Source organism: Puma concolor, chromosome B3, assembly GCF_028749965.1.
Source record: "Puma concolor isolate L17-30 chromosome B3, mPumCon1.1.hap2, whole genome shotgun sequence".
Taxonomy (NCBI): domain Eukaryota; kingdom Metazoa; phylum Chordata; class Mammalia; order Carnivora; family Felidae; genus Puma; species Puma concolor.
Window position 1 is genome coordinate 23,476,362 of NC_141672.1, and position 26,047 is coordinate 23,502,408.

The 26,047-nt window shown below is 36.4% G+C and overlaps 1 protein-coding gene and 1 long non-coding RNA gene across 14 annotated transcripts in view; one reads left to right on the forward strand and one right to left on the reverse strand.

The window, feature by feature from the left end:
- Nucleotides 1-22,699, forward strand: part of CEP128 (centrosomal protein 128) — a 397,276-nt gene extending 374,577 nt beyond the window's left edge. For 5 of the 9 annotated variants that reach the window (XM_086709100.1, XM_086709099.1, XM_086709101.1 and 2 more), the window contains 3 exons: nt 6,949-7,057; nt 14,782-14,905; nt 21,809-22,698. In XM_086709100.1, the coding sequence (XP_086565226.1) occupies nt 6,949-7,057; nt 14,782-14,905; nt 21,809-21,968 (393 nt within the window). In that variant the 3' untranslated portion in view covers nt 21,969-22,698. Of the gene's footprint in view, nt 1-6,948; nt 7,058-8,890; nt 11,230-14,781; nt 15,921-21,808 lie in introns of those variants that run through there. The other 4 variants (XM_086709104.1, XM_086709106.1, XM_086709103.1 and 1 more) reach the window with 3 other exon arrangements.
- Nucleotides 14,709-26,047, reverse strand: part of LOC147579801 (uncharacterized) — a 33,145-nt gene continuing 21,806 nt past the window's right edge. For 4 of the 5 annotated variants that reach the window (XR_015252130.1, XR_015252132.1, XR_015252128.1 and 1 more), the window contains 2 exons: nt 24,255-24,345; nt 14,709-14,868 (listed from right to left, as the gene is read on the reverse strand). This is a non-coding gene — a long non-coding RNA (uncharacterized LOC147579801). Of the gene's footprint in view, nt 14,869-16,782; nt 16,862-24,254; nt 24,346-26,047 lie in introns of all 5 variants that reach the window. The other variant, XR_015252131.1, reaches the window with a different exon arrangement.

The window sequence follows — 26,047 nt, forward strand, 5'->3', positions numbered from 1 at the left end:
TGCTAAAACGTGCTATGCACAATCCTGGTACAATTCAAGATTATAGGTGATTTTTATTTAATAACCATTAAAATACATCACTAGTGTATTATTATTCAAGTAATTTTACAGAAACAGTAATTTTACTTAGAAACAATAGTATTAGCTGTGGGAGAATTTGAGGAGCTTTAACCCTGTAATAATCCAGGTATCTCATTTATAATCACTTCTCTCCATGGTTTGGTAAGAAATAATATATAAACTCTATGCAAATATAGCTCCAGGCCTCCCCCATGCTCAACCAATCTCCCATCCTTTAAGCCTCTCCTATATAGAGACTTAGGGTGCAAGACTAATCTTTAACATGAAAGAAAATAGTAAGTATAACTGTAGGAGATTATTGAAATTTTGGAAATGCTTTTGAGGACACTATTTGCTTCATCTTTTGCTCCAATATACAATGTGTATACTATTATACATGTTAAATTGGTGGTTAATTTTTTTCCCTAGCTTCAGCCTTTCTGGAATTCTAACAAAAATTTAAATGCTGTTTTCCCGATAATGCTTAGATGACTCATCTGAAACTTTGTAGGCAATCAAATCATGCTGAAATTTGAAGAGATTTCTATTCTTTTGAAGTGATCAATAGTAACTTGCCAGCCATAATATTTAACTGGTTGATTTCATCTAGCTCTTAAAAGCTAAACAAAAGGTTGCCAAATGAGTTGGGGTTTTTCTTTGTTATAAAATTTGAAAATAGCAATGGGTCAAAGGTGCTTCTTTAGGAATCAACAAGATACTTAGATGAGCACATTAATTTTTTTAACCTACTTGAGCCTCACTCTACCAAACCTAGTTCTCTGTAATAAGCACCATACTTTTACTCTGCCCAATAATTTACTCAACAAGAGCATTAGGAAAGATTGTGGAGAAACTCACCTATGAAGATAACACTTTTAATCATCTTTAATTCAGAATTCTAGATACTAAAAACATAAGGAATACTAATTAAATGTCTTAATAGTTTCAATTAAAAATCTCACAACATACTTATCCAAACAATCGTTTCCTTTACAACAGTCACTTTAAGAGAATAATCACTGATTCCAGTGAGGCACCATGATTAAAACAGCTTTGATTCCTCCCTTTGGTTCATAAGTTGGTGGCACATATTCTTGAGTATCCTTATTTATGGCAAATTTTTATTTATGGCAAAGTTTTAGTTTCTGAAAATGGATTGAAATCATGTGGATCCAAATATGAAGTACATAAAAAAATAAGTACAATCTTTTTCATTAGTGACTCACTAGGAATATTAAATTGTATACAATAAAATATCAATTGAACAAAGATAAACAAATGGCCTGATCTGGCACAGTATTTACATGAGTCTCTTCATCCGTGGATGACTGTGGCTTTAGGTTTATAGTACTGTTATATAAATTTGAATTTCCTGTGGCAAAGATAGTTTGCATATAGTACTGGTTGTTCAGTGGTTCTGTTCAGATGGATTACAATCATAAAATGTTAGTGCCCAGAGGACTTAGACATGATCTGCTCCATTTGCTCTCATTTTTTAACATGAAGAAACTGAGAGTATGAGAGTGGCAATCTCTTCTTTCCCAGCTTCAACCATGGCAAACTTTAATGTCTGTAGTTTGGCCAAGGAATGAGCCTACCTGACCATTTTTGAATTCCTTAATGCAAACAGTACTGTGCTAAATTTTGGAATATTGGGATGGGTAGATGGAAGGATAGAGACAATGAAAGCCTTACTCTCATTGAGGTTAAAATTAAAAGCTAGAGTTGTAGCCATGCAGGTTGAGGTATGGAAGGCAGGCTTTAAGTAAACTGTCTGCCCAGCCAAACTTCCATATAGGAATAAAATTTACTGGAGAGGTTAAGCTTTTTGGACCACTTACAGAGAATTGGGAATTAGCAGTGGCAAAGAGATGCAGGTACGGTGCATTGTTAGGCAAGAGACAAATTCATGAAAATATTGCTGCCACAGATTCAGAAACACGTAAGTGTTTTTTTTTTTTTTTCCCCCTTCTCTCCAGGGGAAGGGTTGGATAAATTAAAATTAAAAAAAAAATTAAATGTATCATCTGTCTTCTAAACTTTGAACTTATAATATTCCTGGGAGAAAAATACTTGGTGGGCGTCATTAAATATTAATCATTAGAGATCAGTTTAGCAAAGAGATTTAGTCAGGTTGGAACCGCTTTTAAGAAACCAATTACAATGTGGGTTATGAAAGAGAAGTGGAAGAAACCCAGGGAAAATATTAGAAAATGCAAGTCCCTTCACCCAGTGGAATTTTTGCAGGGAATTCTGGCTAACTAGCTTGTTGAGACTTAAGACAGCAATAAAAATAGGTCCTTGTACTAAGGATATAAGAATTGGTAAAAAAGCAAGAGCTAGAATTCCTAAAATTGCAAAGAATCTTCCTTTTTAACCAGTATTTCCATTTAAATATTTAAGTATTTGATTGAAAGGTAAGAATTAAAAAAGAAATCTTAGGTTACCTTGTCAAATTTAGTTGTATAGAAATTCCACAAATTAAATATCAGTATATAATTGGAGAATATGGAAGGTTTTTTGTTTTTTTTTTTTTCATATTCTAGCATGTTGATTGTTCAAAGGGATTGTGAAATATTTTTCTTTGGGGGTGTTCTTTTAGGGTACATTTCATTAGTTATATTTCAAGCTAATGAGGGATTCTGACAGTCTTTTGAAGACCTATAAAATGTTGCAACTTAAAGATGTATTAGAGTTAAGCTTCCTCATTTTCTGTATATGAAAAGGAATGTGAGTAGTTGAAAAAGTCAACAATTTTAAATGGAAAGGGGTATTAGTCATAAATTGTACATACCTATTAACATGGTGTCAAAATATATGAAGTAAAAATTGATAGAATTACAAGGAAAAAATAGATCCACAATTATAGTAGTTGAAGACTTCAACATCCCTCTCAGTAATTGATAAACCAGTAGGCAGAAAATCAGTAAATATATTGAAAACTTGAGCAACACTATCAGGCTACTAGATTTAACTAACATTTATAGGATACTCCACCTAACAACAGCTAATTACATGTAATTTTCAAGTGCACATCTAGCATTCTCCAAAATCGACTATTCTGAGCAATAAAACAATTCTCAATAAATTTAAAATGATTGGAATTATGTGAAGTATGGTCATCTAACCACAATGGTATGAAGCTAGAAATCAATAACAGGAAGATATCTGGAAAATTCCTAGAGGAAAAATGAACAACATATTTCTAAATAACCATTGGGGGATCAAAAGGAAAATGAGGAAATATTTTAACTCTATAAAAATAAAAGTACAATTTATCAAGATTTGTAGGACTCAGTTAAAATACTGCTTGGAGAGAAAATTATGACATTAAATGTGTATGTTGCAAAGAAGAAAAGTCTCAAATCAATAGTCCATGTTTCCACTTTATGAAACTAGAAAACAAATAACAAACCTAAATTAAAAGGAAGGGAATAATAAAGAGCAGAAATCAATGAAATAGCAGAAAAATGAGGGAGGGGCATGAAAATTAAACAGGATTTTTTGAAAAGATCAAAAAATTTTAAAAACCTCTACCCAGCTCAATTAGGAAAAAGAAAAGGCACAAATGCCAATATTAAGACTGAATGAGGGATATTACTAGAACTCCCATAGACACTAAGAGGGCATTTAGGAAATATTAGGAAAATTAGCATACTGACAATAAATTTCACGACTTAGATTAAATGGATATTAAAAGGGGCGCCTGGGTGGCTCAGTCGGTTAAGCGTCCGACTTCGGCTCAGGTCCTGATCTCGCAGTCCGTGAGTTCGAGCCCCCGTCGGGCTCTGTGCTGACAGCTCAGAGCCTGGAGCCTGTTTCAGATTCTGTGTCTCCCTCTCTCTGACCCTCCCCCATTCATGCTCTGTCTCCCTCTGTCTCAAAAATAAATAAAGGTTAAAAAAATTTTTTTTAAATAAATAAATAAATGGATATTAAAAAACACCCTTAAAATGTGTCACCTCATAATTCTACTTCTAGAAATCTATGTTAATAAATTTAAAATGTGGACCAAGCTTTATTCACCAAGATGTTTATCAAATTATAATAGGAAAAAAAAAAAAAAACAACGGAAATCAGACTCACATTTCCAACAATGGGACATTACTCAAATAGACTATGTTATAACCATAATGATGATAATGACAATGGTAGAAGAAATTCCTGTATCTAATGTTACATGAAAAACTAGGAAACAAAATTGTCAACAAATATAGAATCCCAATATAAAAAGGTATTTATAAAGAAGAACCAGAAAACATACCTTTACATTAGGCTAAAAGGCTATTTTTAAATTTATTGCATTATTTTCTTCTCAATTTCTTCTGTATTTTCCAAATTTGCTAAGAATGAAATATGTCAGTGACATATTTTAATTGTCATATGTCAATAAGCTGGTTTATTTATAATTGAAATGTAAATTATTCTTTTTCTGTAAATAGAAAAAATATAACTCACACTTTGATGCTAGTTGCTTTTGTTTTAGAAATTTAAAACAGTGCCTTTTGGGAAGAATGAAAAGGATTTGAATGTCTTTGAGTGCTTTATCCTTCCTCTGGTAGGCTCATCTTGAGGCTGTCTTTGCACTATGTTTCATTCAGCAAGGCGCCCAAACCTGCAACTCCTCTCCTCTTCTCTCACTTTTTCAGCCCAGGTATCAATGGGCAAAAAGTACATTTGCTTCCCTTATTTTTTCTTTTTCTTATTGGCCCATAATGATCAAAGCCTCTGTTAGTGGGAAGCCATTTATTATGCTTTTCTCCTTCATGCTTTTCATATAGAAGCCATAATTAAATGGAGATTTCTAGCACTGGTTGAGAACGTAACTCTCCTTTTCATTTGTGCATCTTCCAGCTCCACCCAGGCCTTAAGTATTTCATGTCTGAACTGTGATAAGCTAGCTCTGTTGTCCTGTGTCAGCTCATATAAGTAGCTATTGAAATACACTGGGGACACAATGTATATCCTTTTCTTTCCAGAGATCCTATAGTGAATGATTTTTAGTTTTTTATGAAATCCCCATAATTAGTAAAAACCATAAGTCACTTGGTTAAAAAACCTCAGGGCCTTGATCTGAAATAGACCTAAACTTCCTTTTGGTACATGAGGCTAATTATCTTGAATCATCTAAGGATTATGTCCATGCTTTTAGCTCAGAATAAATGGGCCTTTTACGATTCTATATAAAATCGTTTGTTTGGGCTTTTCTTTTGGATTTGCATACATACGTATGTGACAAATAAAATGTTAACTTGGTACCTGATACAGAAAATTATAACTAATTCATCAAATAGTCCTGTGGCATGAGGCCCTATTCTGTGGGTCCATGTTTTGAGGGATCTATGTGGACCACCTAGACTCTGGCAGCATTCATGATCCCTTCTTCGCCCTTGATCCCACAGTTATCCTCAATTACAGTGTTTTCACTGGTCTTCCCATTTCAATACTTACGCCATTCCAATCTGTTCTCCACATGGTGACCAGAGTATCTTTGAGAAATATACATCTAAAACCTTTGATTTTAAACCTTTGATTGCTGTGTAATGGTACTTAAGAAAAAGAAATCCCAGATCCAGATCCCACCTCTGGATATCACTGTATTCACTTCCCCCCCCTCCCAGTTCATTGTGTGGAAGTCATGGGCCTTCATACAATTCTTCAAACACACTAAACTTTCTCACTTCTGCACCTTCACACAAGGCTGGTACATCAGCCCCAGACCACCATCTCCTGTGCCCCTTCCCTCCCACTTCCTCATCCTCCACTCATAAGTTTCTGCCTGGCCGACTCATACTCAACATTCAAATATTGCTTTAAATATCACCTCCCAAGGAGGCCTCCTCTGGACCTCTAATCTAAATTTAATTATTTCCTGTTCTTCTTACAGTACTCACCATAATTCTTCATTATGTTATATTCTGTGTAGTTTATTTGGCACCTTTCTCTTCTGCAAGCCTGAAGGTTTCATAACTGCATACCTCAATATTTTGTTGCTCTTTGACCAGTGCATACTAAGTACCCAATAAATTATTGTTGCATGAATGAATGAGGGGGGGGGAGGAAAAAAGCAAAGTGTCGTGTAAGTGGTTAGAACACATTCAAGAGAAAACAATTGCAATTTCACTATTATAAAAAAATACATTAAAGTATCTGTTTTTAGTCTAATTAATAAATTACTTGAAGTTAAAATTCATTCCCATTTTCAGCTAAGATTTGGGTACAAGGACACATTCATACAGTCCATGAGGAGAGGGCCTTATTCTCTATTCACATAGTTTATGTATTAAATATTTGTTGAATGAGTAAGGGAATTAGTGTAATCATTATGGAATGCAGTGTAGCTAAGTGTATTTAAAAACATCAAATTGTTTTTATTGACCCAGTATTTCCACCTAAGAATTTGTCATAAGGAATAGTCCTAAACATAGAAAAGGTTATATATTTAAAGATATTCTCACAGTGTTATTTATAGGAGTAAAACATTGGAAACCACCTAAATGCCGAATAAAGTAATAGCTGAGGAAAGCATAGTTTATCCACTCGATAGTAAATGAGTAACACAAGCTAAAGGTTAGGATAATATACAGACTTCAAAAGTGCTTAGAGTATTAATGTAAATAAATGAAGAACACAGTTTTAGAACATGTATAAATCCTATCCACAGGAAAAAAAGACTGGAAAGAAATATGTCATGCTGGTACAGCCATGGGTGATTTCCTTCTGTCTCTTTTTTAATGCTTTCATATTTTCTTTAACATGCACATATTTTTTTTACAATTAAATTGTTGTGTAACATAGCTTGTATATTGACGTTCAGTTTCATTTTCGGTATATTTAAATGAATCCCAATCCTTACATTTTGTAATCATTGAACTGACTTTGTTTTAGGATGACGGAATCTTTGCTGAGAGTTCCCATGCTCGTAGGTTAGACCACTCCCCGTCTTGGCCTGATCGCGGTCACTTCCTGTCTAGTCCACGATTTTCACACTTGAATTGTAAGTAATGAAGTCCTGTACCAGTTTTTAAATTGGATTTAAGGAAAGGCAACTCATGGAGAGATTAAAGTGTAAGGCAAGCACACGATAGTAATAGTCATGTTAGGAGTTTGAAGAAATTGTTATTATGGATCATACATGTAACATTTATATTACCCAATTTACTAAAAAGTGTATGGAATCCCTTCTTTTTAGTCCTTGCACTTTTCAGAAAAACTTACAATGAATCGCCAAAGTAATAATTTTACTTAAGCACATATTTGTACGTGGTGGTTTCTGGTAACTGTGGAAGAGTGGGTAAAGGAAGTTGGATAATATTATTATAAAATTCAAGTCGTCAAAAAGTAGTAAATCTTTTCATAGAACTAATCAGAAATATATAATCTTGTGCAAAGAATAAGGATACTAATTTGGTTACTGGCTGGATTTCATTCTGTGAATATCCTGTAAATGTGTATAAAATGTTATCAATGTCAGTAAGGTGTGAATCTGTTGACCCAGGATACTATCCACACCATTTCTGCCTCTTTTTCCTTACTATACTTATTCTTCAAGTCCCAGCTTGTATGTCATGTCCTTAAAGAAGCCTTTGGAACCTACAGGTTTAAGTATGGTGTCTGTTAAAAGTGCCCATAATGTATTAAAGTTTTCCTTTAAAACCCTTCTGATTTATTTTTTTTATCTGAGTGACTTTGTGTTTAGTGATTAATCTCTTCATCAAAGTGTGAATTCCATGATAGGAGCGATGTCTGTTTTGTTCACCACTGTTTCCTCAGTGCCCTACATAGTACTTGGAACATAGTAAATGCTCAGTTAATTAGATGAATGAGTATATGACTCTTTTTTTTTTTTTTTTAATTTTTTTTTTTAACGTTTATTTATTTTTGAGACAGAGAGAGACACAGCATGAACGGGGGAGGGCCAGAGAGAGAGGGAGACACAGAATCGGAAGCAGGCTCCAGGCTCTGAGCCATCAGCCCAGAGCCCGACGCGGGGCTCGAACTCGCGGACCGCGAGATCGTGACCTGAGCCGAAGTCGGACGCCCAACCGACTGAGCCACCCAGGCGCCCCATGACTCTTTTTTTTAAGTCCACTTTTATCTAAACTATTGGATCTCAAATGTTATTTCATGGATTCTTATTTAGATAATCATTTAGCTCCTCAATTTACCACTGGCATAGAGTTTGTATATTAAATCTGACAACTCTGTCATTTAAAAAATGCAGGTGCTATAAAATACAATACCAAAATAAGCCACAAAAAAGTAGGTCAGATCCAAAAGTGATCACTCTCATTTTTGCTGATTTATATTCATGCATTCATTGAATAGATATTTATCAGTTTCTGATAAATGGTTTGGTTTTTATTATATCATTATTATTTTATTCCAGAGGCTGAGCATCTTCTCTTTCCTGTCCTAACCATTTTACCAAGTGATTTTATATAGCTGCATAAAATCCCTGCTGTTCTAATCTGGCAGCTGCCCTCCAATATGGATTGTATCTCGGGGCGCCTGGGTGGCTCGGTCGGTTAAGCATCCAACTTCAGCTCAGGTCATGATCTCACGGTTCATGGTTTTGAGACCAGCATCGGGCTCTGTGCTGACAGCTCAGAGCCTGGAGCCTGCTTCAGATTTTGTGTCTCCCTCTCTCCCTGCCCCTCCCCCACTTACTCATTCTCTGTCTCTCTCAAAAAAAAATAATAAACACTAAAAAATTTTTAATAAAAAAATATGGATTGTATCCCAAGTTGATTATAGCACCTCAGAATCTGATATACACATAGGCCAAATTTTTTATGTTTCATATAAAGAAATGGAAAATTTTCCTCAGGTCTGTTTCATGTACATAAACATGGAGGAGAGGAGAGTAGGGACAAAGCACCAGCAAACATCATAGTATCCCACCCATTAAGACATTCAGGAGCTTGGAGATAAATCAGCACCATGATATGAGCACAGAGGTCAGTATTCTGCTATTTAATTTCACCATGATGACTTTCCTAAGACTCCATGGAAAGGCACCTAGAAAGTAGTGGTTGGGAGACCTTGTGGGAAAACATCAAGATTTTTAGATTTTATTAAATATTATGACAGGCAGTGAAAGAAACTACATCCAGCTTTTTACTCAGTAGCATTTCAAGACCAGTGGTGGTCATTTCTCTGTGAGATATTCCTCACAGGAAGCCATAGGTTTTATATAAATATACTGGCTCAAAAGGAAGTAAAGTTAAATAAGAATGGGAAAAAATATCATTGAATACATAACTTGGATATGAAAATACATATTATAGTCTCTATTGTAAATTCTGACTGAAAAATTTAGCTTAAAAAGTAAACCTCTTCATTAACTTATTGTTAACTTATTTAGTTAATTTATTAATTTATGTTTTTTAAACATTTATTTATTTTTGAGACAGAGAGAGACAGAGCATGAACAGGGGAGGGGCAGAGAGAGAGACACAGAATCTGAAACAGGGTCCAGGCTCTGAGCCGTCAGCACAGAGCCCGACGCAGGGCTCGAACTCACAGACCATGAGATCATGACCTGAGCCGAAGTCGGACGCTTAACCGGCCAAGTCACCCAGGCGCCCCAATTTATTAATTTATACTTTTATGCTTTATTATTCCTCTTTTTGACAAGCCTGTTTTATGATTTTCCTCTCTTCCTACCTGCATGGTTTCAAGAATACTTTTAAAAATTTAATCATAGGTGCCTTATTGTTAATAACTTTCAGTGGTTGAATTGAATTTATTTCTAGAAATCATAGTTCTTCTTATTTATTTTTGTGATGAACTTTGAAATTTCTGTGTGTTTCACAATGTGGTATTATTTTAGATCACCCTGAATGCTTCTCCATTTTTATAGCACAGTTTCAGCTTAGTTATAGAAATTGTCCTATAATTTTTCTTTAACCTCCTTTTAAACCTCCAAAATTGAAGAGGAGAGATCTCAAGACCAACAAAGAGAAAAATGAGCCTATAATAAATTGATCACACAGAGAACAGAATGTGTCTTTTAAAATAGCATTAATGTCCTCAGAGATAGAAAATATTACATCCATTAAAAAGAAGAACAAGATGCTATGAAAAAGGAACACAATATAAGAGGTCTCAGAAATTTAAAATATGGGAACACCTGGGTGGCTCAGTTGAGAATCTAACTCTTGATTTCAGCTAGGTCATAATGCCAGAGTTGTGGGATCAAGCCCCATGTTGGGCTTTGCACTGAGCATGGAGCCTGCTTGAGATTCTCTCTGTCTCCCTCTGCCCCTCTCCCCCCACTCAAAAAGAAATTTAAAATATGAAAAACCAGAAAGGTGGAAAACAAAGTTGAAACCACAAAGAAAATAGAAGAAAAAGAATGGGACCGTAGGAAAGAAAAGATATTTAGAAAATCCATTCCAGAAGAATAGTACCTGGTTAATGAGGGTCTTGAGAGGAGAAAACAACAGCCTGGAGTAGGAAGGTTAGAAAGGCCCACCCAACTGTCATCCTGAGATTTTTCTTCACCCTCTTCTTGTGCTGATGCCCAAGTTTCTCAGAACACATGCCTTCCTCTGTTTGTCTCAGTTCTTTCTTTTGTGGTTAGCACATCAAAGAAAGAAAAGGGAGGTAACTGCTTTCATTCTTTGTACTTCGGAAAATAGATTTCTTCTATTCACCCTTGACGAGACTTTGGCTAGCTATAAAATTCTGGGTTGAAAATGACTTTCCTTCTGAAGTCATTGTAGTATTCTCTTCCAAAATCTAAATTGCTGTTGAAAAATATTGTCTTTTTCTTTTGACCCCACTCCTCAGAAGCGATCTTCTCCACCATCACTACCACCCAACCCCCAGCCCTGGGACCTTTTAGGATCTCTTGTTTAACTGCAGTGAGTTTTGTGATGATTTGCCTCCCTGCAGGTCTTACTTTATTTGCCTTTCTAGCTATTTGATGGGTGGGCCCTTTTAATCTGGACACTCATGTTCAGTTCTCTCAGATTGATAGAAAAAAGGAAAGATTCCATCAGGAAAATCTTTAGGAAATAAACAAACTGTTAGGTTATTTGATTCAGTTGAGCACTTAGAAGAAAAACTACTGAAAGACATATGGCAGATCTCATTGAGCAATTAGAAATAATTAATGATAGTCTCAGAGAAAGAGCAAATAAAAAAAAAAATAAATAAAAACATAGGTCAAATAATAACTCCAGGGGGGAAAAATGGGCAAGAAAAGAAACATTGTCATAGTATACTTATTAGGTTTGTGTGAGCCATGTTTACGTAGTCATGATATTATAAATACTACTGACACAACTAGAAGTTCAAATGTAACTATATAAGGAGGATGGGGTGAAGGGAAGTGGATGGGTGTGAGTAAGTCTAAAAATGATAAATCAGAAAATAGCAATATAAGCTGCTTTTTCTTACAAAAATTGAAGTAAATACAGAAAATAAAGCTAAAAGAGTTGATTGTGGTTGACTCTGGGGTGCAGGATTGTGGGATTGGGAGGGAGGAGGGAAGAGGCCACTGTCTTCCTGTGTGGCCCTTTGGTGCTGTTTGATAGGTGTATGTACACTTTGGCTAAAAAGGCATCTTGTAAAAATAAAATGCTACTGAGAACACCCAGCTTTTATGTCTGACTAGCAAGTATTCGATTTTCTTGTTAACTTCTAAATGGAACATGAAAGCTGGGGGTTGGAGTTTAGAGCAGTTTAGACCTGTATAGAGATGTAAGGAGTAAATAACTGTAGGTGCTGAGGCAGACATGAGTTTATGAGCCCACAGAACAGGCTCCTTCTTACTCAAGTTGGGATTTGTACTGGATGAGGCCCTTTTGTCTATGCCGTAGATGCTAAGGCATTCGTTCTGCTGACTTAGGTGCCCTGTCAAACTGTGACCAAACTAAAGCATAGAATCACTGACCATGGAAAAAACAAAGGAAATGGGAAAATACTGCATAATTTGTGGTCTCTGAAACGATCCAGCATTAATGAAAGTTTGTTTTAAGTAGTAATTTATGTCAGCTTTGTGTAGTTCAGGTCAATTCAAGAAAAGGTGGATTCCTTCTGCCAGGAAGAAGGGAAGAAATGTATAAATTGTAAGTTTGTATTACCATTGGAAATAGGAACACAGAAATCCATTATTTAGAGCCATGATTACTACCAAATTTATCCTGGCTGGCTACAAGTGATGGCCGTGGTTCAGGACACTCTTTTAGAAGGCTTGGATTCCATTACCTTCAGCCTCTAGGACAGTGGGGGCTTAGAAAGAGAGACTTAATAATGCCAGCTTTTGAAACTGTCATTTTTACTTTTTATAAGTAGTGACTGACCACTAGTCTCCATGTATAGCTCCTTTTAGGCTAAAGGAACACAGCTCTCAAGACAGGGCCCTTACTCTTGGGGCCAGGACTAGACTGGATTTGAGGGAGGACTATAGTAATCTGATGATTTCTCGAAATCTCGAGTCCTTTGAGATTAAAATGCCTAATGTGTGTGGAGTTGGTACTAAATTTTAAAAATAAATGCAGATTTCAAATTTTCTGGAATTCTAAAACTGTTATAAATAATGTTTATTAAAATAAACAAACCCCAAAAGAAAGGACTATGATTTTTCATGGGGGAGGGGGGGAATGTTACAGGATTTTGTTGTGAATCTTACATATTAATTTAACTTGATATTCTTAAAAAAGCAAATCAATGAAAGTTGCTAAAAGGAACTATCTCTCGCTTTCTTACTTCAGTTTACATTGCTATGAAAAGAAAAGTTATTATTCTCAGTTTGCGTTTTGAGATGCCTTTAGTGGGAGTTTAAGTCCCTCCAATGAAAAACAATTTATCTACAGCAAGAAAAGCACACTCTTTTCACTTCTGTGTTGTACTTCAGGATCCACTGGCTAACTGTGAACTGCCTCATATGTAGTCTGTCCTCAGCCTTGCAGAATAAAATACCAAAGATCTGTGGTATTAACAATGTGGGGTTACTGGGTGCCTGGGTGGCTCAGTCTGTTAAGCTACCGACTTTAGCTCAGGTTGATCTCACAGTTTGTGAGATGGAGTCCCACATCACGTCGAGCTCTGTGCTGAGAGTGTGGAGCCTGCCTGGCATTCTCCCTCTCCCACTGTCTCTACCCCTCCCCTGCTTGAATGCTCTCTCTCTCTCTCTCTCTCTCAAAATAAATAAGTAAACATTTTTTTTAAATGTGGGGGTACTGATAAAGGTAAAAAAAAGTTTCTTGTCCATTAAAAGATTTATTTCATGGAAGCACAACTTTTTTGTCTCTCCATTTTATAGGTTCATTTTATGTGATGGTGATTTTTGTAGGTGAGACAATCTTTTCACTAACTAGTCCGGTGTCAGATATTTTTAAATAACTGACTTCTGATTATAATGATGTACGGGGTACTCTGTAGATGCTGTCTAGAAAGCAGCCAGAAAATCGCCAGTTGACTGTCTCTTAAAGATCCCATAAGTATATTCACTTCTTCAAATAATATTTACTAAGAGGTTATGTAAGAGGCTCTCTGTTTGGCTTGGGGGGTATACAGTAGTGAGCAAGACAGAAGTGGTCACCTCTCTCATAGAAGAAACAGGTGGTGGCAAGTAAACAATTTAAAATGGTGATTGGTGCTGTGAAGGTAAAATGAGAGGAAAGCGCCTGGAAAACAGGACTGCTTTAGATCCGTGATTAGGAGAGTCCTTTTCGAGGAGGTTACAGCTGAGCTGGAGCCTGAGTGGCAAGAACCAGCTGAGCTGAAATTGGGTGGGAAGAGTTTTCCTGAGAGAGGGAGCAATAAATATGAAGGCCACAGAGAAGAAAAGGGGCATGGTCTTCTAGAGAGTTGGAGCATTGAGTAAGGGGGTCTGGGGGAGAGAGAAAGGAAAGGTAAAGTTCCACGGAGCCTTTTTGCCACAGTCCCATGTTTGGATTTCATTCTAAGTCTCCTGGGAGGCTGTTGGAGGATGGAGGTGATGGGTTATGTGGGAGAGTGACATAATCTGATTTACCTTTTGGAAAGATAATTCTGGTTGTGGTGGTGTGGGGAAGGGGATACAGTGAAAATGGGAAGAGAGAAAATGGTGGCTTGGGCTGAGGTGATAGTAATGGAGATGGTGTGAAGCCTGAGAACTAGGGTGAATTTGGGAGGGAGAATCTTCAGTATTTACTCTTAAGTTGGCTGGGGAGAGCAGACAGGACAAAGGAAGGAGGGAACTAAGGTTTGAGAAACCAGGGTTGGAGGGGAGGAGTATATCACTTCCTAAGAAGGAGAAAAGAAGGAATGGCAGGTATCAGAGATTAGAAATGAGGCAGGCAGATTTCCCGTAGGAGTTGGACATGCCTATCTGGAGCTCAGAAGGGAGGTAAGTAGGTAGTAGAAAAACAGTAAACCTAGATTCCAGATCTAGTCTCAGTTTGTGTAACAAAGAAGATTCTGTGAAAAGAAGGCCCTTAACATTTCTCCCTCCAAAATTCTGTGTGTGCTTTGTATTGTTATATATTGACCAAACATACATCTTCCATTCTCAGATACTCTTCAGATCCTTCCCAAATTAAATCATATGAATAAATGTTTTCCAAAATACAGTGAACTTATTACGTTTATTCCTACACTGAAGGTCTGTTAGTCCTTGTAAAGTTTACAAAAAACTAGATCAGATACAATGATTACTTACAATTTTGTCAGCCCAAGGATTTTATTCATTTAGGTTTATTTTTGTCTTTTCTCTTGCCTTTCCAGCATTTACCAAAAGAACAGTTACTCCAGATTCACCTTCAATCAAGGAAGATGTCAGCAGTTTACCAATGGATGGGACAAGTCCACAGTCTAAAAAGGAGGAATATGAAAGCAAAAAAAGCAAAATGTAATTCATTGCTCTACATGAGTGTTTCACAAATAATAGCATATCTGTCCTTGTTGCAGTCTGGCCTGGATTATCAAGCAGACGTATCTACAGCTTCTGCTCTTTAGCATTGCCAAACACTGACTAAAATAACACTATACTTGGTCTTTGGAAATTATAGAAGTTAAACTAATCCAAGTAATATCAGCTCATGAATGGCATACAACTAACTTATTGGCAACTTATACCAGCTGAGAAAGAGAGATATTTTTCACTTTGCATTTTCCTTTTTCAGGCATGGTCAGCCAGTTTTTGAACCAAAATTTGGATATATAATTGGGATGTTTTAATAATTACTGGCCAAACAGGAGGGAAATGAGTTCCCCTCGAGGCAGAAGTTGTCAGCACTTTCGACTCAGGGAGTGTTTATATACAATCGATTTTTAAAAATGCTTGCTCCCTAATAAATTATCATGTGTTATAACATGTCATGGAGATATGCATATATAATACCAGACGGTCTGCTTTATAAATGCTCAGGATTGTTACATTCATCATCCCAGCAGTCTGTTAGTACATGCAGTATCTTAAATTTTTATTCCCAATCATCCATTTTTAATAGCAATAAAGAATTTACAAGTGATACCTGAATTGTAGAACACTGTAAAGAATTCATAGCACAACTTATTTATTTATCTTTTTGTGGCCAAATATCTCACTGCAATCACTTTGTCATATTCTGGACCATCACTGGTTTTACTCTCACCAGACTCAAAGTTCCCAGACTCCTGTGTCATGAGATTTACTCCGCAAGGGTTCTCTCATAATTCGGTACTATCTACTTCAGCATCTCAGCCTTCTTTGACATCAAAGTGTTTTTAAGAACTTATGCTCTTTACATGCTAATCTACCAGTGGAGAAAGATTTCTAATGATGCTAATGAAAGGTAAAACAACCAGGAGCTAAATCCCACTGGGTCATGATGGAAAATTCTTCATAGAGACAAGGGCAATAAAGCAATGCCTTCGTAATTACATTTGTGCTCTTTAAAGCGTATTTGCTTATTCTCATATTTGTGAAGATGCTTCTATTTCCACCACCATGTCGTACTAACTTACTATATTTGAATGTCCAGAGCAAATGACACTCTTTGTTTATGAACTTGATTGGAAAGGCTACTACAGAGAACAGAGATCTTTGTCTCAAAAGATTACATAATACAATCTCCATAAGCTCTGAGAGTACAACCATGAGTTTTACCATTTATTCATGACAAAAATCTTTTATTGAGTTCCTACTATGGGGCAGTCATTGCGCTAAGAGGAAAAAAGAGACACAAACAGCTATGCATGACCCAAAGTTTATTTGGCATTAGGAATTGCATGAAAAAGGAGTGATGTGTTCAGGCTAGCTTGAGAAACTCTGCATTAGACAACATTAAACAGGTTTGGTTTTGTTTTGTCTAACCTCAGGACTTCAAGCCGTTAATGTGCTAATGAGCACTGTGGGGTTTAGTGGGAATAGCCCTTTTTGAAGGAGCAGCTCACAATCCTGGTGTTTCTCAGAACCTATATTACACTATAGTAATACTGGGGGTATTGAGAAATTATGTCAATATTTTCATTGATGTGTTGACCAATACTGTAATATTTTATCTCCTTGGGTCTAAGTGACTAACTGGGAAGAAAATAAGGGACAATATTAACACATTTTATTTAAATATTACGGATAAAAGTGAGTTAAATAGCTTTTCCCTTAATGTGTTAGTAGGAATGCCATGCACTCCATTCTTTTTTAGTAGGAATTGATTTAAACCACTCTTAGTACCTCTGTGGCCATTAAAAAAATTACACCAGGCCAGCTAGACCTGAAAGTTGAAGGTAACACAGGTTATTTACCTGGAAAATCCTTGAAAACATATTAGCTGATGATTTTATAACAGAATGGAGAGGGACCTTATGAAAGACCTTTTTTAATCTGAAAAAAATAAAGCCATTATATCATATTATTGAAGGCCTTGTGCTACTGTTGGATGAATGAAGGTGTCTGACTTTAAATATGGAACACACAAGAACTTCAAAGGCAAAGTCAACTTTTTGTGAGCAAAAATTTTGTCAAAATTCCTTGGCCCTCTGTTTATATGGAATTGAATCCAAGGACCTGTCTTCTCAGAGGATTTTTTCCTATCTCTTGCAGTCAGTCACTGTAAGCTCAAGTTGGAAATCAAAAGGAATGCTAAGGAAACACTAATAGCTTGATTTGTACATTTCAAAGCCAGCAACTGTTTTTCCTTCACTCACCCCTTTGGCAGAATAACCTGTGATATCAGCCCCATTTGAGTTGTGGTTGGTCAGCCATATTGCTTATAGTACTGGGACATTGGAAGGGATCAACCTTATTCTTGCAGTGAGCCTGGTCCAAGACTTAATTTGAAGATTGACCTTTTTGGTTTAATAATTTTGATTCTTCTGGCCATCTTTCTCCCTAAACACACTAAACTTCCATTGAAGTTACTGAAGGCCACAGAAGGGAGAAACACAGCTGGGAGAAATCTGGCTGGATGTTTTTCCCATTGGCTAAGGTTATTATTATTTCCTTGACTAGTGTCTGATTTAAAGGTTGGAAACCGGTTGGTTACATAACATCTTATGCATCCAGTTTCCCAGAATCACCGGCTTTTCTTCTTATTGTTACAGTTTACATATCTTTACTAGTAAAAGATATAAATTCTATAGCTTAACAAAAAAGTACACATAAGGCATTTGAATTTAAAGGTTACATAGATTAGAAGTGCCTACCTAGTTAGCTCAGAAAACAAGCCTATTTTTTTTTTCATTTTCATCTTTTCAGCTAAGGTTTTTGAGGCTCTGGTCAGTGGTATATGTAAGGTGTATTTACACTCATAGTAATTGTTACATTTTCTTTAATGTGTATTAAAATAGCAAATATTGTTTTAAATGGAGCCAAATTCTTACACATAATTAGATGGGTATATTTACTTCGCCAGACCCTTTTTAGGAAAGGGTTAGGAATCTCAAATTGTTTTACTCAGGTTTTGTACTATAAACCCAACTATACATCATTTAATAGCCAAGAATAGGAATGATCATTGAGTAAATTATTCCTTTTCCAAGATTCTTACACCCCCTCCTCAAACAAACTATCCCGGTATTTCCTCTTAATTTATTTTTTTAAAAAAGAAAGAAATTTGTGATGTTCATGGCCTTCAAATGAGGAAGCTGTCCTCACGAAGGCATCTGGTTTTCTTGGATCAAAACTACCATGAACCTTAAGCTGGAAAGAAAATTTGGGAAAGTTTGTATATAAAGGCATTTCATGCACCAAAGTATGATATAAAAATAGTTACATCTTTCAACTTTTAAGTTCTCAAATGTTTAGCAATAAAAACATCAGCTTATCCCTATTTGAGGAAAGAAATTTAAACCATGAAAGATTCCATTTAGTTTCATTTCCGTACAAAACACGACACATCTAATTTAAGGCTAGGAGAAATGCTTACATCTAGAAACAGAACTTTTAGATTCCAAGCCCCCAAACAAATTTCAGAGAAGTCTCCCTTGCTTTTGATTAGTAACAAAGTAAACCAATTTTTCTGCTCTGGTGAAACCAGACCAACCTTCCAGTTCTAACCTCATCTGCCCCCAGTTTAGCTTCTCCTGCTTTATCCACACCTATGGCCCACATCCTACCTAAATCCAAACCCAACTCAGGTCATTCCTCGTGTTCCACCAGGTCAGCCTCAACTGTTGATCTTTGAAGTCTAATAACTACAACCTACAATGAAGGGGCAGACTGTCAGGGGTTTGGAGCACCTGCATGTCTTCCAGGGCCACCAACTGCAAAAGGATTTAAATGGCAAGTGGCTGACTACTCAGAGTTGAAAGCCTAGGAAAACTTCTGTGGCTGGGTATCTTCTGTAACACAGCTTGACTCTGACCATGGTACAAAGCCATGTGACAATTGTGGATGAGAACTTGTTGCCTTGTTCTCTGCAGGAGGATACTGGATTTCTGAACATAACAGCATGTTAATTGCCTTTCAGGAGGATAGTCAAAACAATATGTAATCTGATGACCTCCACCTGTCAAAATGTGGAGTCTTATGCCATTGAGCATATAGATGAGAACATGAAAAGAATTCTATAGTAAAATAAGAGCCATACATTAATCACCTGCAATTCTAATGATAACTTGCTATGTTTAAGGCATTGAAGTCACTCAATTGCCATTCCAGAATGAATGCTCTTCCTCAAACTGGCAGATGCTGGACGTTCATGCCCAGACTATCTTCTGTCATCTTTCCATAGATCCCCATGATTTGACAACCTCATTTTTCATTCTTTAGTAAAGCATTTTGACTGGCATTATTTAAATTTTAAAAAGTTAACAATTTATCCTTAAATGTTGGAGCTTTGTGTCAGCAGTATAAAAGATCAGAATACTGGTTTGAAGCAATATTTTTTAAACAAAATTAGTGGATATTAAACTACCAACAGTTCAGATGTTATAATTTAAAAGTAAGAAAATATCTTATTCTGAGGGAAAGGAGGATAATATTATATGCTCATTAGTCACTAATTGACAGTGATTTAATATTTTCTTAAAATGTTTTTTTTGTTGTTTTTTTTTTGTTTTTTGGGTTTTTTTTTTTTTAATTAACAAGTCCTGGGGCATCTGGATGGCTCAATCGGTTAAGTATCTGACCCTTGATATCAGCTCAGGTCTTGATCTCAGGGTGGTGAGTTCAAGTCCCATGTTGTGCTTTGTGCTGGGTGTGAAGCCTACTTAAAAAATAAGAAAAAGGACAAGTCTAAATTTTATAGTATCAGGTTTTCCATCAAATTACGGTTTCCTTTTGTTTTTATTTTCTTACAAATTTTCCATTTTAGAGTCAGTTGTATTTTTGAATCATTTGAAGCCACCAAGAGCTCAAATGGCCTTTAAAACACTTGGCCAACAAGATGAAAATCTTTACTTTGAGACAGTGCATCTCCCTTTGTTCTTGAAATACTCTATTTCAATTGGAAATATTTCCTCCAATTGTATGTCTGTCTGTCTGTCTGGCTGTCTCTCTCTCTCTCTCTCTCTCTCTCTCTCTGATTTCTTTCTCTGGAATCCATAGTCATTTCCTCAAGAATCTTTGGAAGCACCTTTATGTCCTTTACTTGGGCCAGCCTGTGGACTGGAGTAATGCTGGTCCTGTGCCTGCATTTCAAGACATCAGAATAATGGCAACCATAAAGAGTTAGTGAGATTAGTAATTAACTGATCATTTTTTTCCTAATGAAGTAGGCTGGTCTGTTAACCAGGGGTAAAAATGCTTCTTTTGGTAAAACAAGATGGTTCCTCTTCATCCTTTTGTGATTGTGCACAGCTTTTTTTCAGAGCAGTATTTATATGTACTTCATATATCAGAAGAACCTATTTATGTCACCTAATTTTTACCTGAAAGCCGAAAGAGCAATTCCCAAAATGTGTCACAGTGCACATAGAATTTAAAATCTAAGTTTCTAATATATCCCCTTTATAAGGGTTGGGTGTTTTGTTTTGTTTTGGTTTTTTTGGTTTTTGGTTGTGGTTTTTTTGTTTTTGTTTTTGTTTTTTGTTTTTTTGGTTTTTTGTTTTTTTTGTTTGTTTGTTTGTTTGTTTGTTTGTTTTTTTGCCAGCACTTGAAGCCAGCTATTATCAGATCATACTGCATAACTCGTATTCATTGTTATCCCTAGGGTAGTGGTAATGCTAGTTTAGATTTTGTTTGTCCATTATTGCTGAGCACTTAGCTGGATAAGGGAATGAAGGATGGCAGGAGTTCTGTAAAATGATATGAACACAGAGGAAGCTGGGTTGCCTTCAACAACACACATTTTAAACTGTTTACTTGAGAGAAAGAACTGCGGTAGCACTGCATCCTTTATCTGATGCAGGGTCCTGGAAAGCGGCATTGTGCAAAGTGGAGAAGTGCTGTGAACTTGTGCCCTATTAAGTCCCCTTTCTGAGGCACGTTGCACTAATCTTTAATGTTCTTTGTGGACTGCTTTCTGGCAGTTTGGATCTGGATGGAAAGTGTCCTCCTTTCAGATATTTTTCAGTCAGAGTGCCCTGTGCTTGTCTGTCATTTGGGATTTTCATTTTATTTATGCTGTCGTTAAGCCCACCGTGAGTGAAGATACAGGCTTGATTTATGGCTTAGCATTCTGAAAACTTCCCATCATACTGAACCTCAGCTGTCAGTTACCAGAAATCAGGCAGCCATGGCAGTTAAAGCCATCTAATATGGTGGCTTTGGGGAGGTTGGGCAGTTTAAAAGATGTTTGGAGAGACCTAGGGAGTTTGGCTTTTTTTTTCTTCTGAGCAGAATAAAATAGATGCATCAGTTCTAACGAGGCACTTCCTGCCCAGAGTCACTGGCAGAGCAGTCTCCTCCCAACAGCTGCAAGCTTGAGAGACCTCATGCTGCTGGCCAAGGTTCATTCTGTGCTTTGACTAAGACCACAGCCAATAAAGCCAATGTGTACCGTGGAAAGACTTTCCCATTTTTTCCATTGGAGAAGGCTTTTGTGAGGTTAGTTTGACTGTTGCAAATTAACAGTGGTGGTCATTGCTCATTTTTTTAATTTTAACTGCATGTAAACCTACTGATTAGATTCCATTGAGAACAAATCATAGTTTTCTGTAAGATACGTACCCTTTTGTCCAGTATTCCTTCAACCCCTGGTTCTCAAAATGTGGTTCCCAAGCCAGCAGTGGCAATAGCACCTGAGAGCTGGTTAACTACAAATTCTCAGGTCAGGAATAGGTGTATTCCTCTCACTGGTTTCAAGAGTAGAACTAGTATTAGATTATGAAAAGGGTGTGAACTTCTTTAGGGCTGAGTTCTGATCCTGTTTTCTTTCCATCCTCCCAGGTTACTTGGAAGCAACCTGATTTGGGACATTGGTTCTATGTTACCATTTCACATGCAGTTTTGTTTTGTCTATACCAGCAGCTCACAGCTATCCACGCTGTGTTTCAGAGTAACACTTCCAGACTCTGACATTGTCATCTTTAAAAAGATTTTGGTGTAATGACCACTGTTAAGTCTCATCCAGCTTTCCCTCACTGTCTACGACTGAGATGTGGGATTTAATGTATCATTCCATCTCTCAGTCCTTGGAAGACTAACAATGGCCATATGTAATTTGTCTTGGCCTTTTATCTTACATGTTGTACCTCTCCCCCTATTATGTATGACTGATAATTTGAAATATTTGTTTGAATTTGAGTTGCTTCCCCTTCTCATTTGCTTAGGAATAGACTAAATTGAAATCTACACAGAATTCTCCCAATTGTAAAGTATATCAACTAAATCTTCTCAAGAACTTCTCAATTTCTGAGCAATTGATTTAAATATTACAGTATGTCTTACATTAAGGAAAGTTTTTCTGCAAGAGTGATTATTTATTGAGCAACTACAGTGGATAGGCCCCATATCAGAGTCTTTGCAAAGCCCCCACTCCAGCTAATTGCAGCAACTGAAATGTACAATTCTTACAATAAATAGCAATATCAAGTAAATTAAGCAAACAGCATAACCCTTTAAACTGTGTTTAAAATATCAATTAAGGGCACCTGGGTGGCTCAGTCAGTTGAGTGTCCAGCTCTTGATTTCTGCTCAGGTCATGATCTCACAGTCATGGGATCAAGCCCCATGTCAGGCTCTACTCTGGGAGTGGATACTGCTTGTGATTCTCTCTCTCCTTCTCCCTCTGCCCCTCCCCTGCTTGTGCACATACACTCTTTCTTTTTAAAAAACAATAAAAATGATAATACAATATCTTCAATTCTTTTATGGTTTAGACTTTTTACCAACTAATCATATAGATAATTAAAAAAAAAGAAGCTTACATAAATATACAAATGCAGTTTATTATACCTTTTGTGATCTGTTTAGAAAAACTTTCCACTGTTGAACAGGGACTGTGCCTGTAACATATTTAACATTCATAAGTTATTCTGCATTGGTGGCCTTCCACCCAAGAAATTATTTCCATCAATTCAAATGTGTATCTATTTTTTTAAATTCATTCATGCAATGTGAACCTATTATATCTTGTTTCATTGGTCAGAAAAGTCTTCTGTATGTATTGCCAATCTTAACCTTGTAATTTTTAAGAATTTAAATATAATTCCTTTATTTGGTTCACTGATAAATTTGATTAGCTGGGTGTATATGTTTAAATATACAAATATTTCATAATTCCTAGTTACCAATTATAATAGTTACATAATACACCATTTGAAATTGATACAACTAAATTTACATACTCACCCAGACTTGCATATGCTAAACTTTCATTTCCCATCAACAATTTGCTATTTGTTTCCCTTCTCAGAAAAGAGAATGAAATTGAACTTTTTTAAGAAAGCAGGTGAATAATTGTATGTATTTAGATCACATCAAATAATATAGGAAGACAGCCAAGACCCTTACATTATCCTTGATCTCTTTTGAGTGTAAACACTAAAGGTGAAGTATCAGTTTGGACACAGCCATACAACATCAAAATGATCCTTGTTTTCATATTTTGCTTTTGGGCCACGTTTACTTTCCACAAACAAGGATCTTGTGAATATGTGAAAATTTACCATTTGTTGGGCACTACATAAAGCTTAGATTCAAATTCTCAGAACTGTTACCGAAGATGGGCTGAGCTTCTCCTAGACAGATCTCATGGGAGAACAATCCAGTTCTGGAGCCACTGAGATCCAGATGTCCAACTGAACAGCTGCCATCCTCTGTCTGCAGTAACCTTGGGATCACTGACCATGTGTTATGCATTTCTTATCCTGACGCCCATGATTGAGGTCAGATGTTCTCTACCCTTAATTTTACCCTTTGGGACTCTATATTTCTCAGTGGGATGTACAGTCACAGACACTGGTACCACAGAGCAACTAGAGAAAAACTTTCCCATGCAGTGTTCATATAAGTAGATGTTCTGGCTAAATTTCCTTTACCTTTAAATATTTAGTGTCTATTTCTCTTCTCTGAGAGTGATTACAAGTGAACCGGAAACAACATAGGCATATAAAGGAGAGTAACTTAATTATCTTCCAGGGTCTGTAACCCCTGGGTTATATGTTGAGAGCATGGATGTGAAAGGAATCTTGTTTGGTCCTTCTACATGTGCAATCAACACATTTGAAACTTACCAGCTTTCCTAATGTGGTAACTGAAGCTTATCAGAGTAGCAACTACCTGAGTGAAATCTATGCTTATTTTGATACTGATCTCAACACAACTTTATACAAATGTTTGATCGATTTTACAAAAGCAACATTGTCTTTTACCAAACAGAGTAATTACTTACCTTTTGCTGGTAGCATCATGACAGCTAATTCCCACGTTACCCATAGCTTGCGTGAAGAGCCATTAGGTAATGTTTAGAATCCAGGTAGGATCTGGGAAGGTCAGACCAAAGTAAATTATCACCACTTTAATATTTGCAGTGCATTTTTCAAATTACCAGCCAAAGGTCTAATATCCAAAACAATGTGTGTAATTTGGAACCAAGATTCAGTTTTTAATTGTTATTTTGATATCATAGATTGAACATCTTCCCAATTCTTTAAATCAGTGTGAATCCAGAATCAATATCTTTGAAAGCTATATAAAAATTTGTCATATCAACCATTGGTACCTAGAAAGCATGTTTATTTGAGGTAGTATGTATAGATGCTATCAAAATAATTATATTTCTAAATGTAAGATGCTTCACTAGAGAAGAAGGCACTGTGTTTTACCTAGCAAGGGAGCTGACAAATTGTAAGTGTTTAAAATGCATTCAGTAACTTGACTAACCACCCCACACTCTCAATCATTTTTCTCTACAATAAGCAAAGGTGTTTATTAACATCTTGATAGCCAAATTTGCAATGTCTTTCAGCACTTAACAGACCATTTCCCTGATTGTATTCATGAAAATTCAATCACAGTGTTATTCTTGGAATTTCTGCCTAAGGGTTTAAACAATGCCTCAGTACTTTGAATGGCAAGGATATCACACTGATCAGATAACATCCCTATGTCACCAATATTAGTGACTAATTTCCTACACATGAAGTGTGCTGATTTTCCCATACCGGATATCAGTAAAATATCTGTGTTATCATGGCATACACCATCTCCCTTGTGTTTGTGTAAGTGTGCTTTGAGGCCTGAGTATGTGTTGGCCATCATATTTGTGGATTTTTATAGAGATTCCTGTCATCACCACGTGTTTCACCAAGACTTTTCCACCAGATGGTTTATATGGAACAAAATCCCTGCGATTGCAGTGTTGGTCCCTTAAATCCCAAATTGATTTTGCAACGTAGTATTTTATTAACATCAATTGCTCCATCATTGTTGACTTCAATATTATCTTCCGGAAGCTGTGCTTCACCCGCTATACGATAGAGCAAGTAAATTTTTGCTGGGCCTTCTAGGCCTTACAATATCCAGCCAACTTGTGGCTTCTTGTGGTTTTGTTGCCTATTCGGTCCCAAAAGCATTCCTTTATTTCTGGACATTTGGCTTGAGAAATTTGCTTAGTTCGTATGCCAATTTCTTGTCAGTTGGCAATTTATTTGCTGACTTGGGCTAAGTATCTGCTATAAAATCACTTAGAATTGTGTACTTCCATCCTTCTTTGTCTTTACTTTTAGTACTTCCCTCCTTTGCACACTGCCATTGCCATCCTTGCTCCCAAAATGATGTTTGGCACATTTGGAAGTTTAGGTAGAAAAGTTTGCGATTCCCCAGGTCTGGTATCTTCGGCTGTTTTGTGATGTTTGTAATAACGCAATGTTTCTGAGGCAGCGGATACTGTGCTTTTCACATTATAACTGTCTTCTATAACTCACATTAACAAGACTTCCCAAGGTCCATGATATGGCTTTGTCCTATGATATAGCTAGATGGTCCAGTTTTTTTTTTTAGTATAGGTCCATCATGCTGCCTCACACTTGGCAGTCTGATAAGAGAGAGTGCTATTAACGATGAACTTCTGGTATTCACTGTGAAAGAAATTGTAAGCCTTTGGACTTCGCATTACTGATGGTACAACTAAGAAAGTGCATACCGGATAGGGGCACTTGTACCCCAATGTTCATAGCAGCACTC